This window comes from Macrobrachium nipponense, chromosome 1 (assembly GCF_015104395.2).
Source record: "Macrobrachium nipponense isolate FS-2020 chromosome 1, ASM1510439v2, whole genome shotgun sequence".
Classification (NCBI taxonomy): Eukaryota; Metazoa; Arthropoda; class Malacostraca; order Decapoda; family Palaemonidae; genus Macrobrachium; species Macrobrachium nipponense.
The window spans coordinates 67011711-67035530 of NC_087200.1; the positions used below are offsets into that span (position 1 = coordinate 67011711).

General features: G+C 38.3%; 1 protein-coding gene across 1 annotated transcript in view; it reads right to left on the reverse strand.

The window, feature by feature from the left end:
• Positions 1 to 7318: 7318 nt before the first annotated feature.
• Positions 7319 to 23820, reverse strand: part of LOC135218808 (uncharacterized) — a 27687-nt gene continuing 11185 nt past the window's right edge. The window contains exons 8-9 of the mRNA XM_064255257.1: positions 18845 to 19004; positions 7319 to 8178 (exon numbers count right to left, since the gene is read on the reverse strand). Coding sequence (XP_064111327.1) covers positions 8008 to 8178; positions 18845 to 19004 — 331 coding nt within the window. The 3' untranslated portion in view covers positions 7319 to 8007. The remainder of the gene's footprint in view (positions 8179 to 18844; positions 19005 to 23820) is intronic.

Consider the following 23820-nt stretch of genomic DNA (forward strand, 5'->3'; position numbering starts at 1 on the left):
GCTAGAATGTCATTTCTAGTCAGGTTTTCCACTACCCTGGCAGCCATCCTCTTCAGTTCCGTATTTTGTACATAAGCAGATAATATCAGCTCTACTGCGGGAGTAGAGCTGTAACCAAATAAAGTGTGAGTTAATCTTTGTATCATTGGCACAATTGTCTGATAACTAGGCCTCTCATATGTGCTTGGCGATGGCCTAGTTTTAAAACCACGACGTGGCTTACGTGACTTTTATGAGAACTCGTATGGATCGCGTAAGGAACTGACTCTTCTCCGGACAGACGCTTCGGGATTATCGCCTTCATGTATGGATCGCGTAGGCGTCGGTTTCTATGTCTCTCGCGTCGTCTTTGGCAGCTGGAGCCTGGGATTCCCGAAGCGTCTGGGTGAGGCCAGATCTGTTCATCCGGAAGGAAGAATCCTAGAAGCAATGCTGAAGACGCCTTCGTCCCTTCCAGCAAGGGGAGGGAAACCTCCACACTTTGGCAACGCAGTATCAAAGATTTCTGTCTGCCATTATACCAGAGGAGGAGGAAATTTTTTCGTTTTTCACGCCAAATTAATTTTCTCTCCCGCATTATTTCATTTTTCTAGTTATTCTAATTGTGGAAGTAGTTTGCCTGTGACCAGAATATAGAATTATATTATATATATGTATATATATACAGCTATCTATCTCTCTCGTATATATATATAGATTATATTATATATATTATATATGATTATATATATATATATATATATAATATATATTAATATATATATATAGTGTTAACGGTAACCTGGACTAGTATGTCGACATTTCAAAATCATTTTTGTTATTTGGAAAAATTTAATCGTAATCTATGACCTGAGGATATCAATATTTGCAAAGGTATTGTGTATGGTGCCATGAGCAAGCCCTCTCCCCCAAATGTACCTGTAAGATTTTTTCAGGCTTATAAGAAAATTAAAAATACGAAACAGTGTAAGTAAACAAAGGCAGATAAGTCTAATGCAGTGGTAATAATGAAAAAAAGTGACTATGTGAGTAAAATAATGGCATTGCTAAATGATACTGATACTTCACGAAACAGGTCTGCTCCTACACAGACAGTGAACTCCCATTTTAATAAACAAATTAAATCCATTCTAAAGGGCTTGGGCCATTTAATTAAAGTTCACACCGCAATGTGCCTCCCTTATATGTATGGTTTAGTCAAGACACACAAAATCAATAACCCTACAAACCAATCATTGGTTCAGTGGGCTCAGTTACGTATAATTTATCTAAATGGCTTGTAAAAATTTTAAAATTATCCTTTGGTAGGAAACATATCCACACCAATGTAGAAACAATGTTGATTTTATAAACAAATTGAATAGTTTAAATTTGAATTTTGATTTTAATATGGTTAGTTTTGATGTTGTGTCTATTTACAAAAGTGGCTGTAGATGATTTACTTGAATTTTTGGAGGATGAATTAGAACGTCATGATATTGTATCAAGATGATAGTAAATTTTGTTTTAATGGGGAATTTTTTTGTACAAAAGTTTGGCGTGGCCATGGGTAATCTCTTATATCCTGTCCTTAGTAATATTTTCATGGAATTTTTTGAGAAAAACTGTTTACCAAGAATTTTGCCCCAAATATGTGGATATTTTCTGTATTTGGCCAGTTCACGAAAATCTCCATGAATTCCTTAATAATCTCAATAATTTAGTCCTTTCTATAAAATCCACTGAAGAGGAAGAAAGAAGTTGTAATTTGAATTTTCTTGATGTAACTGTCCATAGAAATGATAGAAATTTCACCTTTTCAATCTTTCGGAAATCAACTGAACATTTGCCTCTTTTGTCCGTTACTACTCCAATCACCATCAAAATGTTAAATCTCTGTTTTTTCTGGGTATCTTCCTAAGGGCTTTTCGTGCCTGTAGCCCGCAGTTTATTGACGCTGAGATCAAAACTATTTATGATATTGCCTTGAAACTTGAATACCCAAGGACTTTTCTAGATGTGGCATGGAAAAGAGATAGAAAAATTCATCTTATTTAACTAATGACAAACTTGAATTTAGTAAGCATGACATTCTAAAATTACCTTATGATGAAAGTTTTTAGAAATTCCTAGAATTTTAAAGCTTTTTAACATAAATGTTGTTTTCAGTAATATTTTAATGTCAAGAGTTTTAGTAATAAAAAATTCTCCTAAAAGATCTTCCAGGCTGCATATATGAAATTCCTTGCAAAAAGTGTGATAAAGTCTATTATGGACAAACCGGTAAATCTCTTTCACAACGTCTCAAACAGCACATTATTCTGTGAGAACTGGGAAAAATATCGAATGCATTATTCGTACATATGAGAGATTTAGATCACCGTATTAACTGGAGTCAAGCAAAGAGCCTTAATCCATGTAATGACACAGTTAAAAGGAATATAATGAATCTTGTTTCATCAAGTCAATAATTAAATGTTCTAAATTTAAGTCTTGGTTTATTTAAACTTGATGCGTTCATAATGAAAAAAGTTGTAAATAAATATAACCAACAAAATTAATATATTCAGTTTTGTTACGTTTCTGTTAGGGTTTTAAACTATATGTTTAGTGGTTTTGTGACTGTGTGATATACGATAATCCTGGATTATCTCTTTAATTTTACCCTTTGACAATTAACCATCTGGTGAATATTCTTGATCTTTGTTTACCTGATAACTTTCTTTCCAACTGTATTTTATTCGTTCCTTGACAATGTCTTAGTAAAGACGAAAGCGCTTGGATTTCTGACTATCATTTTCCTGTGGTATGTGCTCCTGATCAAATAGTGTTTTATGGGAATTTGATCTTCATATTGTACTGTTGTATTACAGTAAAAGACATACATATATACAATATATATATATATATATATACTATTATATATTATAATATATATAATATATATATAATATATTATTCATACTTATATATTGTATAAAGTATATATACATTATATATATATATATATATATATATATATATATATAATATATATATGTATATATGTATGTCTTTTACTGTAATACAACAGTACAATATGAAGATCAAATGCCCATAAAACATTATTTGATCAGGAGCACAGAAGGAAGTGCTCGATGTACAAATGTATTGGTTGACGTTCAAAAGTGTTTTAATAATTTTATCTTTATATATGTTTATATATATATTCAAAAGGAATTCTTTAGTCAGATACACCGGGACGTGTGTTCACATTCACAGTCAGATACAAGTCTCGTTTGATGTGTCATTCATGAAATCTCGGGAATAACTTACACCCAGGTGGAATCATAGGAGATATTGTGCTTTGTCACCAATGGGATTCGAACCGCCACTGCATGGTTGGGAACGTGAAAGAACAGGCCTGGTGGAGGGAGAAATGATCGAGATACTAAAGTCTTTTCTTCTCTTCTCACCTGTGGACTATGTTGGCATATCTCATCTTGACGTTATGAAGATTATATTAATATATATATATAAAATATATATAAAATATATATATATATATTATATATTATAATTATATAATAATAAATATAATCTTTTCTTCGTGTTATGAAAGATTATATCAATATATATATATATATATATATATATTCTATATATATATATATGATGTATGCATGTATGAATATGGATACATACACACACATAGATATATGTATATTGTGTGTGTATCTAGTGTCCATATTCATATATGCATACATTCACACACACATATATATATATATATATAATAATATGTATATATATGAATGGATGTACATCCATACATACACACATATACATATAGCTGTGTGTGTGTATTCATATTCAGACATGCATACATTCTCATATATATATATATATATATATATATATATATATATATATAAATTGTGTGTGTGTATGTATGAATGTATGCATATATGAATATGGACACATAGATACACACATATACATATATCTATGTGTGTGTATGTATCCATATTCATACATGCATACATTCATTATAGATATTATAGATACTATATATATATATATATATATATATATATATTATATATGATATAATCTTCATAACACGAAGATATGTCAATATAGTCTACAGGAGAGAAGAGAATTGGAATAAAACAAGACTCTAGTAGCTCGATAATTTCGCCTTCCACCAGGCCTCTTCGTGGAGCTTCAGTTTTAACTAAACAGATAAGTGGTTACATAAAAATCATAAACATTTTTCTCACTGGTAAAATACAATTAACAGAACAATTGTCAAAGAACAAAATAGGTAGTTTACATCATAAGCAAATTGTCAAATTAGTCATTCAAAAAAGTTAGAAGAGATAACTATTCAACTATTTGGTGATTTGTCATTTATACATTTCTTTGAATTTGTACCGTTGGGAAACAATATGAAGGAATAAAAGGGTACAATTTATATATGCCCTGACTGATACTAAAAGTCTTTTGTTTGTTTTCTAAAACATTTGGCAAGCTGCCTCTAACAAATTCCTTGCAATCATATCTTTTTCCTTGGGTAATATCTCTGTTTTGTTCCAAAAGATAGGACAGCCACAATTTTGCACATGTAAATTAACAGCACTTGTTTGAGGAATTTGTCCTCATATAATATCGATGTTGGGAAATTAATTCTCTTATCAATATCTTTCAGACTTTTTGAAATTAATTAGACTTTGTGTAATAGATACATGTTTTGTTTTTAATAGCTATTATAAGCAGAAATTTGGAATGCAAATGAGCAACTGTTTGTCTCCAGTGCTTTCTAACAAATGCATGGAATTTTATGAAACTCGAAATGGCAGCAGCAAATTGCCATATGATGTTTATTGGGTTAGATGCGCAGATGACACTTTTCCTGTTTGGAGTGTAAACCACGACACGAATAAATTTCTATCTGATCTTAACTCCTTAGTACCATCAGTAAAGTTCACCAGGGAGAAAGAAAGAAATAACTCCTTAAAATGTTTTAGACTCTAATGTAATAAGAACAGGTAATGGCCGGAAATTCAAAATTCACAGAAAAGCTCCAAATAACCTAATGCTCGATGCAAAATCGACTCATACACGCAATGTCAAGTACAAGGCTTTGAGATGTCCCTTTTTAAGAGCACTTAGACTAGTTATCTCTGAGTATATATATATTTAGACGAGGAGATTAGTATCATCACCGGAATTGGCATGACAAACAACTTTTCGATCAGGGAAATAGAAGAATGTTTATTCTTAGCTAAATAAACTAATCATAGAACAAAGACCAAAAAGGAATATGATATGAGTAATACTCTGGTTCTCCCTTTCCACCCTTCATTCAGGGATATTGTTTATCCTTTGAGATTATTCAACTTGAAAGTGGTATTTCCTTACTCCAACACAGTGGGAAAGACAGTTATTTGCAACAGCCCAAAACAAGAAGAAGGTGTGGTTTACAAAATCCCTTGTGAATGTGGCAAATTCTACCTGGGACAAACCGGAAAAGATATTGATATGAGGACAAATTCCCCAAACAGTGCTGTTGATTTACATGTGCAAAATTGTGGCTGTCCTATCCTTTGGAACAAAACAGATATTATTCAAGGAAAAAGAAATGACTGCAAGAAATTTGTTAGAAACAGCTTGCATATGTTTTAGCAAACAAAAGAACTTCAGTATCAGTCAGGGTATATATATTGTTTCCCAACAGTACAAATTCAGAGAAAAGTTTAAATGACCAATCACCAAATAGTTGAATAGTTCTCTCTTTTAACTTTTTTGAATGACTAATTTGACCATTTGTTATGATGTAAACAACCTATTTTGTCCTTTGTCAACTATTCTGTTGATTTTATTTTACCTTTGAGAAAAATGTTTATGATTTTTATGTAACCAATTAATCTGTTTAGCTCAAATAAAGCTCATGAAGAGGCCTGGTGGATGGCGAAATTATCGAGCTACTAGAGAGTTCATTTGGGCGGGGGGGTCTTTTATTCTCTTCTCTCCTGATTCTTTAAGACTATATTGACACACACACACACACACACACACACACACACACACACACACACACACACACACACACACACACACATATATATATATATATATATATATATATATATATATATATATATATATATATTATATATATATATATATCTATATATGAAATCCATATACTTACATAGAGGTATGTGAATTTCATTTTTATATATACACATTCACACATGCATAAATTCATGGGTTCATACATTATACATAATTATATGAATATGAAATCCTATATGCATAGAGATATGTGAAATTTCAGTTGTAAATATGACATTAGGACAACTCATTTGCATTGCCCCCTTGTCTTGTGTTATTGCTTTTCATTCTTTCTCTTCCCCCCCGCCCCCCGGACCGAGGGTTTGTATTACGTGTCGGAACAAACCACAATTTGTCGTAAATTGTATTTTTGAAGCTATTTTGTAATCTTGTTCACTGCAATTTCATTAGAATTATGTATTTTGATTTCCCAGAGTCATCGAGGAAACAAAGGAACACTGCAACTTTAATTTTGTCAAGTTATATTGTAAATTAAATATAAGGTTGTTCAAAGACAAGAATTAATGTGCCTGAACGTTTGATTATAAATGCAATAAAAGCTTCGATTATAAAAAAAAATCAGAGAGATATCAAGGCCATTTTGAAAGATAAATTGTTAAAATATTTCACAAAGAATTTGTGTAACATTAAATGCAATGTATTTTAGATGGTAATATATGTAGTTCTGGATTTATTGTAATGTTTTGTAAATAATTTATTGAATAAAAACTTAAAGAAAAAAAAAAACTATACAAACCTGAGGTCCTTTACACATAGTCCCACCTCATGCCAACCCCCACTCTGTTCCTGGGCCTAAAGCAAAGTGAATCTTCACCTCCCAGTCGGGCGGGACTCCCGACTATCGAACAAGCAGTTAACTACCGAACCACCTTGTTCGAAAGCTTACAGCTGCGCTGAAGTTTCATTCCATATGTTAAAGGGCCTCAGGTTTGTATAGTTAGGAAAAATACAATTTACGACAAATTGTGATTTTTTACTTTTTTATACTAAGGTTATATGCATATCCTTAATTCCATAATATTTTTTTATGGAGAATATTAGTTTTTACTAAATATCAATTTTACCATAGTTTTAAAATAATTTATTTATTCAGTTCATAAATCCACTGACATACGTACATCTTAAACCAAATTAATTATAGCACTGAATAATCCTTTGGATTTCAGTGCTTGGCTTCAAGCCTAAATTCCATATTCCATTCCATTCCTATGCTACTCTCTGAGTAACTGCTGTGTCAGCATCATCCACACATTCTCTTATCTCTTCTTTAATGCTTACTATGTTCTGCTATCAATTCTCCATCTCCTTTGTGAGATTTCATCTACAGATACCTTTTGCCCCTTATTGTATCCCAAGTCTCACCTGTTACTTGCTTATTTTCTTCAACTTCTTACTATTATGAACTAAAAGTATATGTATATTTAGAAATTGCATCATAAGCTTGTCTGTTTTACAGTGGATAAAAAAATAAATGCTGAGACTTGCTAACATCAAGTAACTAAACTTAACTTTAATTCTGTTGTTCACAGCAAAGCCAGAATTTCCTACAAAATTATATGAGGTGTAACTTCCATACAATTAAATCTTTATTTACTATACAACTTTTGTTAATAATTTGAGAAAAGACAACAAAAATGATGGTACTGTCACTAAGTAACAAAAAATCTGGAAGAGGAGACATTTTTCTGGTGATTGTACATTCTTTTAACTGAGGATAACAAATACTTTACAATTCTGTACAATATAAATTTGAACCATAATCTGATATTACATATATTTAATTTCCTATAAAGCAGTGTAAATTACTTTTCATGTGTGATATTAGATACTCTATCCTCTGTTAAAGCTTAACTTTTTCATCTTTGAAGAGTTTGCTAATTATGCTCTCTTGTGAGACCATTTATGTATTCAGGGTCCTTCATCACTTTGTGCCATGAAGAATAATGTAGTCTTCTTTTTCTGCCATTTGACAATCATGACTTCACTCAATAGAATTAAACATGCCAGTGCGTAACCAAGCAGCAACAATAAAAACACACCCGTTAAGTGGCTCAGATGAAGAATTATTTGGATGTTCTCCTGAGAAGAAAAAAAGAAATGATTTAGAGTGAATCTACATTGAGTTGCCTTTTTAACATATGATTTTTGTATTAGTATGTAAATTTCTTCAAAGTTGATATGAAAAACCAAGTGTGTCATCTAAAATTCAAGGTCATCATTCTATTAAATTCATGCTTGTGATCCACATGATTGTAGCCCAAGTAAAACATTTTTCCCCATCTTTACATTCTTTCCATCATGCTGGGAATAATTAAGCATCAACTCTGCAGAGATTGAGACAGATACAGAGACAAATTTCATATAACATAGTTTTAATTAAGTAACTTATCCCAGCAAAGGTATTCTCCTACTTACGATGTGGTTAGGTTCCAAAAAACCCATCATTTGTTGGAAAAAATGACAAATTTTCCAAGACAATTTGTATCGTTCATAGCTACGAACCTGAGGTCTTAACAATAGGATAATTTCTAGCAGCTAGCTGGATCCGGTTAAAAACAGATGAAAGCAAGGAATCTTGTGATATCTGGCAACGCATGTGTAGATCAGGTGAAGGATGGTCGAAGACCATTCACCTACGATCACGCATCAGTCTTTTCCAACTCAGGATGTCTTAACAAACAGAGGGGCAGCTAGAGGCGGGCAGTATAATGTTAAGACCTCAGGTTTGTAGCTATGAAAAATACAAATTGTCTTAGAAAATTTGTCATTTGTTCATACGCGAACAAACCTTTGGTCTTAACAATAGGATAGACTCATACTTGGAGGGAGGTACAAGACATCCTAGACCGGCTGGGGGCCTACCCACCAGTCCAGCTTCCAGAAGAAATGACTTCTGGAGAGGGACTGAAGCCCGTTGAGAAATTGATATCTAACCACTCAGACCTGAGTGATGTATAATAATATATGGGAGAACCATTGTACAGGGAACCAAAGAGAAACTTTGACTGTCTATTAGCAAACCAACACACCAGGATTTGTACTACTCTCAACTCCTCCTTGTTTTGGAGTGGAGCATATGCTACCGAATAGAGGGTTTGACATTTGCATATTAAGTGACCACACTATCAGTATGACTACCTTAGTCATTGTATCAGACCATTCCAGTGAATGACGTGTCTGTTGCTTAACCCGCCCAAAGGAAGAAGGAAAGGTACAAGAGAAAGAAGGAGACCAGCCAACTCACTCATTCTTTCATCCACACAATTATCTTAGGAAAGATACAAAAGTGCCCTGTTAGTGGCATCTATGAGTACACAACCTGTTGGGCAGCCACCACAGTACCCAGGGAAAACGTGTCTGCAGATCTGTGGGCAACATCCTTTAAGATAGAAAGAGGCGAACGTGGACTGGCGTAACCAAATACCAGCGCTCAGGCCTCTATGTACAGCCAAGTTCTTTTTGAAAGCCAGAGAGGGACCAATACCTGTAACATCATGCACTCTAGCCTGCACAGACGTGGTCGTGGAATCATCAAGAGTCAAGTATGCCTGTCTGATGGCTTCCTGTATCCAAAAAGAGATAGTATTCCTAGACACCTCTTTCTTGTATTGCCTGTGCTAACAGTAAGTCTGCGGCAGACTGGTCCAAGGTGCCGAGTCCTTTTAACCCTCTTACGCCGAAGCCCTAAAAATCAAAACCTCTCCCGTATGCCGGGGCCGGTTTGGAGTGAGCGCGGAAGCGGAAAAAATAATATTTTCAAAAAATCACAGCGCGCTTAGTTTTGAAGATTAAGAGTTAATTTTTGGCTCCTTTTTTTGTCATTGGCTGAAGTTTAGTATGCAACCATCAGAAATGAAAAATAATATCATTATCATATGTAAATAATGCGAAATATGGTAGCAAAAAAAAAATTCATACATAATTGTATTCAAATCACGCTGTGCAAAACATGGTCAAAGATAACGAGTTACTTTGTTTTTCGTTGTATTGTACACTAAATTGCAATCATTTTGATATATAATACATTGTAAAACAATAAAAGCAACACCGGAAAAATGTTATCACAAAATGATGTACGAATTCGTAATGCGCGGACGTAAAAAAATGTTTTTTTTCAAAAAATCACCGTAAATCTAAATATTGTTCTAGAGACTTTCAATTTGTTTCAAAATGAAGACAAATGATTGAATATTACGATACTGTAAGAGTTTTAGATTAGAATTGCAGATTTCGACCATTTCGGACGAGTTAAAATTGACCGAATGTCGTTTATATATATATTTTTTTATATGCACATATTTCGGAGATGGGGAAAGCTACAACCTTCAATTATTTTTTATTGTATTCTTCATGTATTTGCGCACATTTTGATATATGAAACTCTATAAAAAGGCTAATATGAAAAGGATCAAATATTAGGATAATGCGATGTACGCATTTTGGAGACTTGCGGCCGCGAATCGGCGTGCGGAGTTAAGTTAAATATATTTTCCAAAAATTCACCATAAATCACAATATTATTCTAGAGACTTCAAATGTGTTTCAAAATGAAGATAAATGACTGAATAGTTACTTAGGCCGTAAGAGTTTTTAGCTTACAATTTGGGGGGGCGTTTTTTCAACTATTTCGGTAGAGTCAAATTTGACCGAACGTGGTTTTTTTCTATTTATCGTGATTTATATGCAAATATTTCGAAAACAGAGAAAAGCTACAACCTTCAATCATTTTCAGTTGTATTCTACATGAAATTGCGCACATTTTAATATATAAAACTTTATGTAACAGCTAATTTTAATTGGTGCAAACATTTCGACAATCGCACAAAAAAAAAATCTGATTTTTTCGGAAGAGTTACCGCGCGGACGTAAGGAATTTTTTTTGTTTTCATCAATTCACCATAAATCGAAATATTTTGCTAGAGACTTCCAAGTCGTTGCAAAATGAAGGTAAATTCTTGAATATTACTAGAATATAAGCGTTTTAGCTTGCAATTGCGTTTTTCGACCATTTCGGTAGAGTCAAAGTTGACCGAAAGTTGAAATTTTTGCACTTAACGTTATTTATATGAAAATATTTCAAAACTGATAAAAGCTACAACCATGGGTTGTTTTGAGTTGTATTGTGCATGAAATTGCGCACATTTCCATATATAAAACTTTATGTAACGGCAAATTTAAAATGGTGCAAAACATTAGGACAACCGCACGAAAAAAATTTATCGGAAGAGTTACCGCACGAACGTAAGGAAAAAGTTTTTTCATAAAGTTGACCGAAAGTTTTTAAAGCCATTTTTCCACTTAACGTTATTTATATGAAATATTGAAAACATGTTCAAATAAAAGCTACAACCATGGGTTGTTTTTAGTTGTATTGTGCATGAAATTGCGCACATTTCCATATATAAAACTTTATGTAACGACAAATTTAAAATGGTGCAAACATTAGGACAATCGCACAAAAAATTTATCGGAAGAGTTACCGCGTGAACGTAAGGAACAAGTTTTTTCATAAATTCACCATAAATCGAAATATTGTGCTAGAGACGTCCAATTTGTTGCAAAATGAAGGCAAATGATTGAATATTACTATAATATAAGAGTTTTAGCTTACAATTGCGTTTCTCGACCATTTCGGTAGAGTCAAAGTTGACCGAAGGTTGAAATTTTTGCACTTACCGTTATTTATATGAAAATATTTCAAAACTGATAAAAGCTACAATCATGAGTATATTTTTGTTGTATTTTACATGAAATTGCGCACATTTTCATATATAATAGTTCATGTAAAGGATAATTTAAAAGGGTGCAAAAATTATGTCAAAGTGACGAAATAATTTTTGAGATGTGTCACTGATACTTTTTAGTGCGATAAGAAAGAAATTCGCGCTTGCGCGACTGCGTATCGATTGTAAACAAAACAACGCCTTGATCCGTGAACTCCCAGCATCCCCCAAGGCGCGTGATTCAAAAGTTTTCGGCTGGTAGGCCTATAAATATTTTTCCGCGAATTTAAAAAAAAACTTTTTTGAGTCGACGTATGATACGTCCATTCGGCATACGGGAGACATTTTGACTCGACGTTTAATACGTCCATTCGGCGTAAGAGGGTTAAGATAGCAACGCAGGGCCTGGACAGGGCACAACAAATGCTCTTGAGCATCACCACCCACAAGTCATTCAGTGATGGAGTGGAAAACGAAGTGAACCTGTCATCGTGCACAGAGGGATTTTGGGTCTTGGCCACGAAATACGGGACAAATTCGAAGGACAACAACCCCCAACCCCTGGTGTGCTTCACCTCATAGCTCAGACCGTGGAGCGCTCCTACCCTCTTGGAAGATGCCAAAGCCAGAAGGAAAACTGTCTTGAGCATCAAGTTCCTGTCAGATGAGCGACACAAGGGCTCATATGGACTTTTAGAGAAGCTCTTGAGAACCAAGAAAACATCCCACATCTGAGGCTTGAGCTCTCTAAGAGAACTCGACTGCTCAAACCCCTTAACTAGCAAGGACAGTTCTCAGGAAGAGGAGTTACACCAACTCAGGGCCGCCCTGTAGCCTCTAATGGCAGAAACGGACAAACGTTTCTCGTCTCTGAGGAAGGTTAAAAGTCTGCTATTCGCTGAATAGAGGTTGCAAGTGGAGAAAAACCCTGTTACGGCACCAATCACAGTAGATCGCCCATTTGCCTTGGTAAACCGCGGAGGTCGACATTCTGAGACTGCTGGACATATGCCTTGCCATCCTTCTGAGAAAAGCCTCTCGCTTGGAGGAGAAACTTGAAAGCCTCCAACTGTGAAAAGACAGGGATTCTACTGACTGGTGGAACATTTCTGCATGGGGCTGACACAGATGTCACCAGGGGGGGAATCTCCCTCGGAACCTCTGATAACAACTACAGCAGATCTGGGAACCACCCCGCTTGAGGCCACAGAGGGCTGCCAAAGTCATCCTGAGACCCTGTGAACTCATTAGCCTGTTTTGAACTTGACGGATCAAACAAGACGGAGGGAAGGCACACACCTCCAGGTTGTCCCAGGGATGTTGGAATGCGTCCTCTGCCAATGCTAAAGGATATGGGACCATTGAACAGAATATCCCCAGCTTCCTGTTGAAGCGTGTCATGAAAAGGTCCAGCATGGGTCTCCCCCAAATCTGGAAAAGCTTGTCCACCACCACTTGATGAAGGGACCACTCTGTGCCTAGGATCTGATCCCAGCGATTGAGTTTGTCTCCGACCACATTCAGTTTGCCTTGGATATACCTGGCTGAGAGCTCTACCTAACTGCTGACCGCCCACTGGTGAACCTCGACGGTCAAGGCGTGAAGCTGACGAGAAACCAGGCCTCCCTGTTTGTTCACATAGGCTACCAACATGGCGTTGTCCGACATGAGAATGACAGAATGACATTCCACCTTCTCCCAAAACTTCTTCAGACCCAGAAAGGCTGCCTTCAGCTCCAAGATGTTGATATCTTTCTGCTTGTCTTCCAAATGCCTGAAGCGATGAGGTCGCCTACATAAGGCCCCCCAACCTGCGAGGGAGGCGTCTGGGAACAGCTTCTTCAGTGATGACAACACTCCCAGAACATGCCACTGATGAGCTGACTGATGTGGTTCCGACAGGAAGTTACACACCACCACCTGCAACTTCTCCAATCTCTGATCCGACGGAAAAACTATTGCTACTGTCGTATCGATGGCCATGCCCAAGCAGAGAATCCTTTGACTGGGTACGAGGTTCGACATTTCCTATTTGACTACGATGCCCAGTTCCAGACAGAACCGAAGCAGACGATCCTTGTCCTGCAGCAGCTTTTCCCTGGATACTGCAAGACCAAGTAATCGTCGAGGTACCTCAGCAAACAGATCTCCTGAGCATGGGTCCAACTTGACACGAGGGAAGGCCCTTGTGAACACTTGAGAGGCTGTTGTCAGCCCGAAGCATAGGACTTTGAACTCGAAGACCTTGTTCCCAAGAGAGAAGCAAAGGAATTTCCTGGATGTTGAATGAACAGGGATTTGGAAGTATGCGTCCCTAAAGTCTATCAACAGCATGAAGTTGCCTTCCCTCACGGCTGCCAACACCAAATGCGGGGTCTCCATCTTGAACCATGTCTTCATGATGAAGTGATTCAAGGTGGATAAGTCGATCACAGGTCTCCATCCTCCCAACACCTTAAGCACCAAGATGTGACTGTAAAACCCTGGAGACGGACGCACCACTTCTTCTATAGCAATCTTGTCCAGCATCCTCTGCACCTCCTCTCGAAGTGCCAAGAACTTCAGAGAATCTGGAGGATATGCCTTCATGAGCTGTGGTTTGTCCGACAGAGGGGGAGACAAATCGAATGGCAGTACCCCACCTGAAGGGTATCTACCACCCACTCCTCTGCACCATAACTGCCACTAATCCCAAAGGTCCGCTAGGCATCCCCCTCCGTGGTACAGGAGAGGGAGAGGCACCTAACCTACCGAGGGCCCCATTACCTCTGCCTTTGGGCCCCTTCTTGGCCTAAAGGAACGAGAGCGAAAGGGACATTGACCCTCTGACCAAGGCTGAGTTGAACGGGAAGACCCTGCCGAACTCAAATTCCTTAATGGCCTACCAGGTGACGATCTTCTTGACTACTGCTGGACAGGGGGAGGAGGAGGAGGAGGAGGAGGAGGAGGAGGATGTCTCCGAGGACGAGAGACTGACTTAGACACGGCCTGGTGCACCAGTCTGTCTTTGGTGTCAGCCCGACGCTGGCCTATCGCATTCTAATCAGCAGAAGGTTAGCCCATAAATTAACACTGAGGTGAGCCATATACATAAACGCCTTGCCTCCAGAGTGCAACAGATTGGCAAGAGAGGATGCAGTCACCAACCCTTCTGGGGACCTATCATTAGCTATCTTGGCAATGACCACAGACCAGAAGTCCAGCCAAGAAACCATGAGCAACAAGGAGGCTGCCATAGATTCCAAAGCTGAGGCATCCTGCAGAGACAAGGACGGAGCTACCGGCCACACCTGCTCCAAGGTCAATCCTGGTTTCAGGCGAATGATGTCTGGGTTAAGATGGTGCGACATAAAAAAAAAGTAGAATTCGTAGCATAGTACTTCCTAGTCCCGCGAGAGGCGGGAGTAGCGAAGCAACGTTAACCTTAGGGAAGCTGGAGAGATGATTTGGGATCCTGCGTAGCTCCCACCAAGGCTTCCAAGCAAGAAGGAGGGAAGACGACTGAGCCTGAGACCTAGTTTCCAAATTGTTAAACCCACGAATGAGATCAACAACTTTCGAAAAGGAAGACAAAAACTTTTGCGTCTCTCCCTCCTCCTGCTCCGGCAATGGAGACCGATGATGAGAAGGATGTGTAGGCTCCTCTAAGTCACCTTCTTCATTAAAATTAACGGTAGGATCAGCTGCCAAACAGCCCAAAACACCAACTAACCTGCCTGGGCTGGGTCCACGCGTCGGCTCCCAAGACAAACCCACTATAACACTAGGAGCATCGCTATGTTCTCCTCCAACAGATGATTCATAAACATGTCTGTGAATGGTCACGGGCATGGCCGACTTACGAACGCGAGTTGGAGAGGAATCCCAAACACTCGAGATCGAAGGAGAATCCTCGAGAATCGAACTCTTAGAAGCATCAGTGAGAGGGGCAGGCAAACACTCCTGCTGCAGCAACTTCACGCTCACCACCTTTGACCTACTGACAGGCGCCTTGAGATCCTTACAGCGACGAATAGGCCTTGGAGAAGAAGGAGCACTTGCATCATATGCACGGACAGGGAGGTGCAACACTCTAGCAATGTGCATGGACGGGGGAGGTTGCAACACACTCGAGACGTGCACGGACAGGGGAAGTTGCAACATGACCACGATTCGATGCAGAGGATGAAGCAGCCGCTGCAGATTACACAAGGGAAGATACACACACTCTCAGGGGAGGTTGCAAAAGCTCGTGATGTGTATGGATGGGGGAGGTTGCAACACTCGAGACATACATGGGTGGGGGAAGTTGCAACACGCCCGCAATTCGATGCAGAGGACGAAGCCGCTAAAACTCTTCAAAACACTAAGATTCTTGAGAACATGTCCGCGTAGTTCCTCTCTTGTAGGCGAAGAAAGAGCAAAAGTCCTTAGCCTTTCAACGGTTGATATGCCGACATGGCGTAGAGGGGGAAGAGGGAGAAGACAGAACTGGTTCCTAAAGCGGTCTCTTCGCAGGAGGCGGGGACGAAGCAATGCGTTTCCTTCCAATGCTCCCAACAGACAAGGCAGCCAACTTAACATCCAAAACAGAGTCCAACCTCTTAAGCACTGCCTGGCATATAACCTCAGACTGATCTGCAAGAGAAGGCTCCGAAAACATGGAAGGGAGAAGTAGCAAACTGGGCAGCAGAGATGACGTCACAACTGAGAGAGGCAGTGCTCAGATGATGACTGGGAGTGACGTCACAAGTGGTAATGACGTCACGGCCTTCCCTCGGTGAGAAGGGGAATCAGACGCCACTGGCGGAGGAATACACAACGACATATCCCGTGACGTCATCAACGGGGCTAACGCCACAGCTTCCCCTCCGACTCGAAGAAGTGGCAACAGTCACTGGCAGAGCAATACAAGATGGCTGACCTCGACTACCCACAAAGACAAGGCTGGGAGTAGGGGGGGATGGCCTGGCCAGCCTGAGGAGGAAGGGGAGTTAGTGATCCTCCACCTCCAGAAAGTGTGCAAACAACCCCTCCAGGACGGGGTTCCTCCGACTCTTGAAGAAATGAGAATGATGAAAAAAACCTCCCCCTTCCCAGGAATCAAACTAATTCCCAAAGAAGGGGGCAACTTTACAAACATCAGCCTGGTGGCCTCCCGATACTTCCAGCGACGAATCAATGGAAGAAAAGGAAGGAGAAACAGGAGCAACTCTACTATGGGGGTTTCGACCATCCTTCACCTGATCTACGCATGCATTGCCAGATATCACAAGATTCCTTGCTTTCATCTGTTTTTAACCAGATCCAGCTAGGCGCTAGAAATTATACTATTGTTAAGACCAAAGGTTTGTTCGCATATGAACAATTGTACCTTGAATATAGCCTCGTCTACACTAGGTAATCAGTACCATTTTTACTTGTAGGGTTGCCGAGCCTACACTACACAGTATAAGTTATACATATATGGTATAATAATTATTAATTTCAGCTAATTCTCTAGGTTCAATGCAGATTGGCTTATGATAATTTAGTAAAAAGATAAACTGAATGACACTAACAAGAGTTAGTCTAGCATATACTATGGCACTTAGTTTACACATTGTATACACACGAATACAGTAGCCTAGCCTACGGTATACTCTATTATAATACATTATGGTACATATAATTGTTCTAAGCCAATTCTGGAGGTTCAGTGCATTCTGACTATGATAATTCAGTAAAAAAAAAAAGTGGGGGGGGGGGGGGGGGGGAATTGAACATGAAACGAGAATCAAACAACGAATTTGCATCTTTTCCATTAATATTTTAAAAAGTATATATTACTTCACTGTATCCAATAATATTGTATGTATTTTCTCATATTATTGTATTATAAAAATACTTACAAAACGGTCATGTTTTAGTTTGGAATTGAGCTGATGGCAAATATGAGTTTATTTTGCAGTATTTAACTCGGTTCTGAGCGAATTTTCTTGCTTCTAGCTAGCACAAATGAATATCTAGATACTTTACTTATATGAGACAAGGCCATTATTTTTTAATTAACAGATTGCGTTGGGGGCATGTTTATTGTGCAAAAAAATTATGTAATCCAATCATTATTTTCACTCGATTCATCGTAATACGAGTTTTACGTTATCTTAATCAGTGTGAAAACAACATTAAAATGTGTTCTTTCAAGTCCAGTAATTTTGATTAAAATTTTTTCTCTCAATTTTATCTACTGTTGTTTGCTGGAAAAAGTTTACAGGAGTTTCATCCTTGTTGTCGATGCACAATGATAAGTCATTAGCAACTTGAACAGTTTTCTCAGCTTCAGCTACAACTTGGTTTGAATTTAACAGAATACTTCCTTGCTGATCTTTGATCTATAGCGAATAAAGTTATTACAAAAAGTATATCAGTCCTATTCTACATAACGTAATTTATAACACAACTATGGTAATTGTTTACAATTGTACAATGGTTGAAATACAAGCCAAACAGATGATGTTGTTATCCAATTCAGTTGTACTTAGCAAAAAATTTCTCTCTCATTCAATTGTTCATGGCTGTACACCTTTACGCAACGAATATAACATTAAAACAATACGTTCATCGTTCTCTTATGCTGTTTTTGAACTTGTTTAACTAGAAGATGGGATAAAGTTGGGCTATTGTAATTTTATCTCTCCCACTACTTGATTGTACGCTGCTGCCTGCACTCGTTGCCAGCATAATATAAAAATATTTTCAAAGTATTGTCATATCAGTATTAATTGCTAACCCCATCGTAAAATCAGATTATCGTAAGACGAATTATCGTAACTTGAACACTACCTGTAGTTATATTGTTCCAATCATGTAATTACCAAGTAAGTATAAATGAAACTTAACATCTTAGGTTCACTAGTGTGAATTTTCATTGGTAGGATTTTGTTTTAAATGGGTTCCATAGCAGATGATTAATGGTAACTGAAAATAAATGAAACATTTGGTATGATTCTGAAAAGCACTCCATGCATTTAAGTAATTTAACTGTAATTCCATCTACCTACATGATACATAATGGTATTATGAGCTTGATTTTTGTCTCTCAGTTTTCCATTTTCCTTCACTCGTGAAGCCATAATGTCACTGGTCCAATGAGAAATGATTCCAGCCTCTATCAGTCTATTGGTCATCAGGTTGAAACGATCTTTGTACGGAGCCCCTTTCCTGTCAAGAAAATTAGTTTTTAATGTAAATGAGTGCTATAAGACCCTTGGTTTATTTTGCTACATAATTGATCCAGCATTTTTAAGTAAACATCACAGGACTGAATGATGCCACAATTTTGTCAAAAAGTCAGTTCAACTCCTGGAAGCATGTATACATGGCACATCCCTAAGGAAAATTATCATCTGGTAAAACAAAAATGTTGTAATTGGTGGGAGCATATAGTTGAGGAATGGCTGTGTGAAAAGGTGTTATTAGGAGCTTGAATCTTTTTGCCTTTGTTCAGAGAGTGTGAAAGGATGGTTGTGCCAAGTTATTTAATTGTAAAGGTACGTGACAGTGGAACAAATGGCTTTCTTGTTAGGTATAGAGCTCCTGAAGTAAATGAGAATGGCGAAGATCTTGTGGAAATGCATTTAGAAAAAGGAATGATTGTTGGAAATACATAGTTCAATGAAGAATATTCACAAGTAAGCTTGGTCTGCTACCTACTTGGTGGCAATCGTTACTACCTTACCGCATCGCCCCTTTGGACAAGCTTCACTCACGTGAGGTCAACAGCAACCACAAGCTGAAAATTGCTAGCAGAGTGATAGTAACTGGTACAATCTAGTCTATGTGTAATGTACCGTAAGGCAAGGGGATTCCTAATGAAGGAATTTTTCCCCTTCATACCCACCTATACTTCTATACACATGCCTTGCTGTCCTTGTAACCCCGCCTTCAAATTTTGCATATATCTCGTTCACTCCTAACACCATCATGCTTTGAACCATGGCCCCTATTTCATCAATTTTCCCCTTATGCACTCTTCTCACTACCTTCTTTTCCGCCCCCCACCCCCGCCCCAATTTTATCACTGAGGTAAATCATAGTTTGTCGTTAAAAAGAATTAGAGCATAATGGCAAGCAGAAAAAAGTTACAAACAAGTTTTGGGAGTAAGGGAAAATGGAAGACCTTGTAAATGATCAAACAATTAGGCAGCATAAATGTTAAATGGCACAGGATCAAGAACAGCTTTATAAAGGTATATTTTAAAAAGTTTTAATACAGCTTCTGTGGTGGTGAAATCTCATTTTTACTTCTCTATTTATATTTTCCCATGATGGATAATTCTTGCCCCAGTAATAAGATAAATAATGAAATGAGTTTAATGAGAACTCTTTGGTTGACAGATATATCTTCCGATGTGAAAAACCAAAATGATAAAGTCAAATGATTTTCTTCTAACATGTTTATTATAACTGCTATTTACCTACGAAGAAAACTACTATATATTATCAAATAAATCATGTGAATGCATTTCTGATAAATGTTGAAGAGATATTGAAAATGAGATCTAACTGAATAAATACCTAGCCTAACTAATATAGGACAATTATTTAATTTACATATTTACTTGCTCTTATGGTACTGTTCTCCCAAGTCAGCTCACTACCTTAACAAACCAAAGAATGACTTACAAGACCAACTGACAAACCATAATCTAGCAACCTTCCGTCACCACCGCAAACTCCTGATTTACTCCCTCATCATTTTTTCCTAACTAGCGTCTTATGACGTCACAACAACCATAATGGTGCCATCCCAAACATAATGAGAGGACTGGCTTTACAAACATCCCATAAAATTAACAGCATATCTTGTCTATATTTCTTAAATGTATACAAGTGCACACAACTACTTCACTGGCGATTGGGTGACTTAGGCTATGGTTACTATGGATGCGAATTCTGACGAAAATGTCTTCTGACGAATACGTCAGAAATCCTCGTCAGAACAAGGTAGTTACACTGTACGCATTTTCTGATAATCTGATAGTCATTACGTTTCTGCCGCCCAGCAAAGATGGACGAACTTGATCAATATTTTTTTCTTGAAAGTCCACTAATAAAGTTAGTGTTGTTAAATGGTGGAAAAACTGAACATGTCAACCAGTTATTTTCTAATAGAGACGACAAAGTGTTGAGTTCTGTAGCAATCTTCTCCCACTTTTGCAGAGAAATATCTCTGTTATGGTAATTTTTGTCTCTCATATCCCACAAACACCTGTTCTCGTACACAAGGCTGATCAATTTATCGTTATCGATGGTGGAATAATAAAATCAATCTAAATTCAATGCATAAAAATACCAAAAAACGCAGGTTGCATGAAAAAATCAAACTTGTTTGAACGTTCAACTGGTTCTGACGACTTTGTACGTGTTCTGACGTGTTTGTTGCTGCCACTGTAAACACTGTCATTGGAATGCATGCGTTTGTTTTTTTTTTGAATTCGTCAGAACTCGTCCGAACAGACATTCGTCAGAATTCGCATCCATAGTAACCATAGCCTTATTCTCAGGGGTCTTCTCTCGCTTTGGAGGGCAGTACCCTTCGGAACAAGAAGAGTCTCATTTTACTAATTATCTTTCCTTTTTTTTCAGGTTGACAGTGATCAGTCGTAGCATAGCAGTAGATGGTTGGATATCTCGCTGTATTGGTTATCCCAACCATTGGGAGTGTACCTGTGACACTCTGGTCTGCTGTGGCACTGCCTCTTGTGTGTGTGTGTAGTTCCCCTGCTGTGCCTTCGGTGTTTTGATTGCTACTGTCACCCTGACGACCAGTCACTGGGAAGCTTCTGATGTGCCTCTGGCACCAGCTGCCTTGTGACTCCTGCCACTGCTATTGAAGTTTCCTAATCAGTATCCTGCAGAAGCAGCCCTGTGGAAGAAACACCATTCTCCACTGCCAAGGGCGAGGTCTGATTCACATTCTCCTATGGGGTCTCACGTTTTGAGGGCCTCGAGTGGGCGATCTGTCAAAGTCGCACTTTCGATCCAGTTTTTAGAAGTCTGCATCTAAGACTGGTTCTGTGCCTGTTCCTCCATGATTTCTTTGGAAGTCGAGGGAGGACCACTCCCTATGATCGTTCTTGCGAAATTCGGGAGTCTTGAGAGGGATCGCTCCCAAAGATTGATCTTATGAGATTTGGGAGTCTCGCAAAGTGCTCAAATTCATTAGACAGGGATGTGCAACGTTTTCAAATGAAGGGCCACTAGTCAAGAATCTTAAGTAATGGAGGGCTGCACATCAGGGTGTTAGAAAGACAACGCAAGTAAAAAACCAACTGCAAAATTAGTCTTGTATTTCTTACTTATGAAAAACATTCTGTAGTTACAAAAAGGCTTCACAGGTCATGAGAATGTAATGCTTAACAAACATTTTTAATAATCCTCCTATGAACTATGACATAGTTCAACGAAATAAGGGTTTTAGGAATTTAAGTAATTAGGGTTTAGTAGTAAATTTTCAGCTGCAGTTGGTCCTAAGGGCCACACTGTATGATATTTATTTTTGAAGGGTCGGGCCACACTGAAAAATCTTGAGGGCCGCAGGTTGCACAGGTCTGTATTAGAATTTCTGGCGCTCGCTGAGCACTCAGATTCTTTGGAATCGCAAGCACTTGGAAGGTGAGAGAAGACTGATCCCGGTAATTGTTCTTATGCGATTCGGGAGTCTCGCCGAGCACTTGAATTCCTTAGAATTTCTGGCTCTTGCTGAGCACTCAGATTCCTTGAAATTGCGAGTGCTCTGAAGTCAATAGAAAACCACTTTTGATGATCACTTTTTACAAGATTCGGGAATCAAGCCAAGCACTCAAATTCCTGGATCTTAGGGTCTGAGCACATAGGATAGCAGACACAGAATCCCTCTTTGAGCTTTTTCCTCAAGGGGCTTTGGTCTTGAAGGAGACCAGTGTATATAGGAGGAAAGCGATAGTTCTTAGCAGACGAGTACCGCTGATGATTGTGTTTATGTAATCTGCTCAGCTCACTCGATTCGGCTCGACCTACTTGGATCAGCTGCATCGAGTGCTCAGTTCTATTCAAGTGAACTTTCTGCTCTCCTCAGGCACCCGCCTTCCCTGTGCTGCAGTCATCGCAGGTTGAGGATTGCCCATGATCTACCTCTCCTGCTTGTTCTAGCAGGACAGGTAGGAATGCCTTTCCTCCTTACCTGTACTCTTGACACTCTCAGTTGGTCCAAGAGATACGAGGTGAACAGAGAGAACTCCAAAGAGTTTGTTGCTTTTTGGAATTTGACTACAAGGTTTTTATACCTTGGGATCAATCCTTGGATCATCTCGTCGTGTACCTGAATAGTCGAGGAAGGTCTCTTGGGTTCTGTCAGATTCTTCCTTCATGGATAGAAGATGCATATATCCACAATTTTCGTTTTGCAGAGATCCTGGCCCCGAATTGTCAGCAGAATAATCTTGGGGATAATACAGCAACCTCCCCTGTGAAGGATTTTCACTGCTTGAAGCCCTTGCAGTTTCAGTATGAAATGGGGGTTTCTATGGGGTCACAGATGAATACCCTTTCCTTAGACAAGGAGTTCATTCGACTGAAACGTGAAATGCCCAACTTAGCTTTATTCCCCTCCTCTGCCTCAACAGAAGTGCTTCTTCTTTACTTGGAGGGTCTTATTCCGACTGCAGATTGTTCTGTCTCCGTTTCATCCGAACTTGGGTCTCTCACTGTTTTAATACTGTGATATAAAAAATTTTGTTGAGACACATCATCCTAACAAAGACGTTGCAATCCATGTCCCTAACATGCTTAATGACAACGCTTTGTACCATTTCAGGCAGATATTGAAGAGATGTCAGAAACATGTCTCTGGAGAATTTTGCTATTCGGCAGGAGTCCCGTGACTCTCAAGCTGGTCCTAGTGCCAGTCAAAAAACAAAGTGGGGAAGTAACCTCAGACAGTGCCACTAAAAGATGTAGAGAAGTAACCCCAGATAGGTTCATGATACCTGTGTTT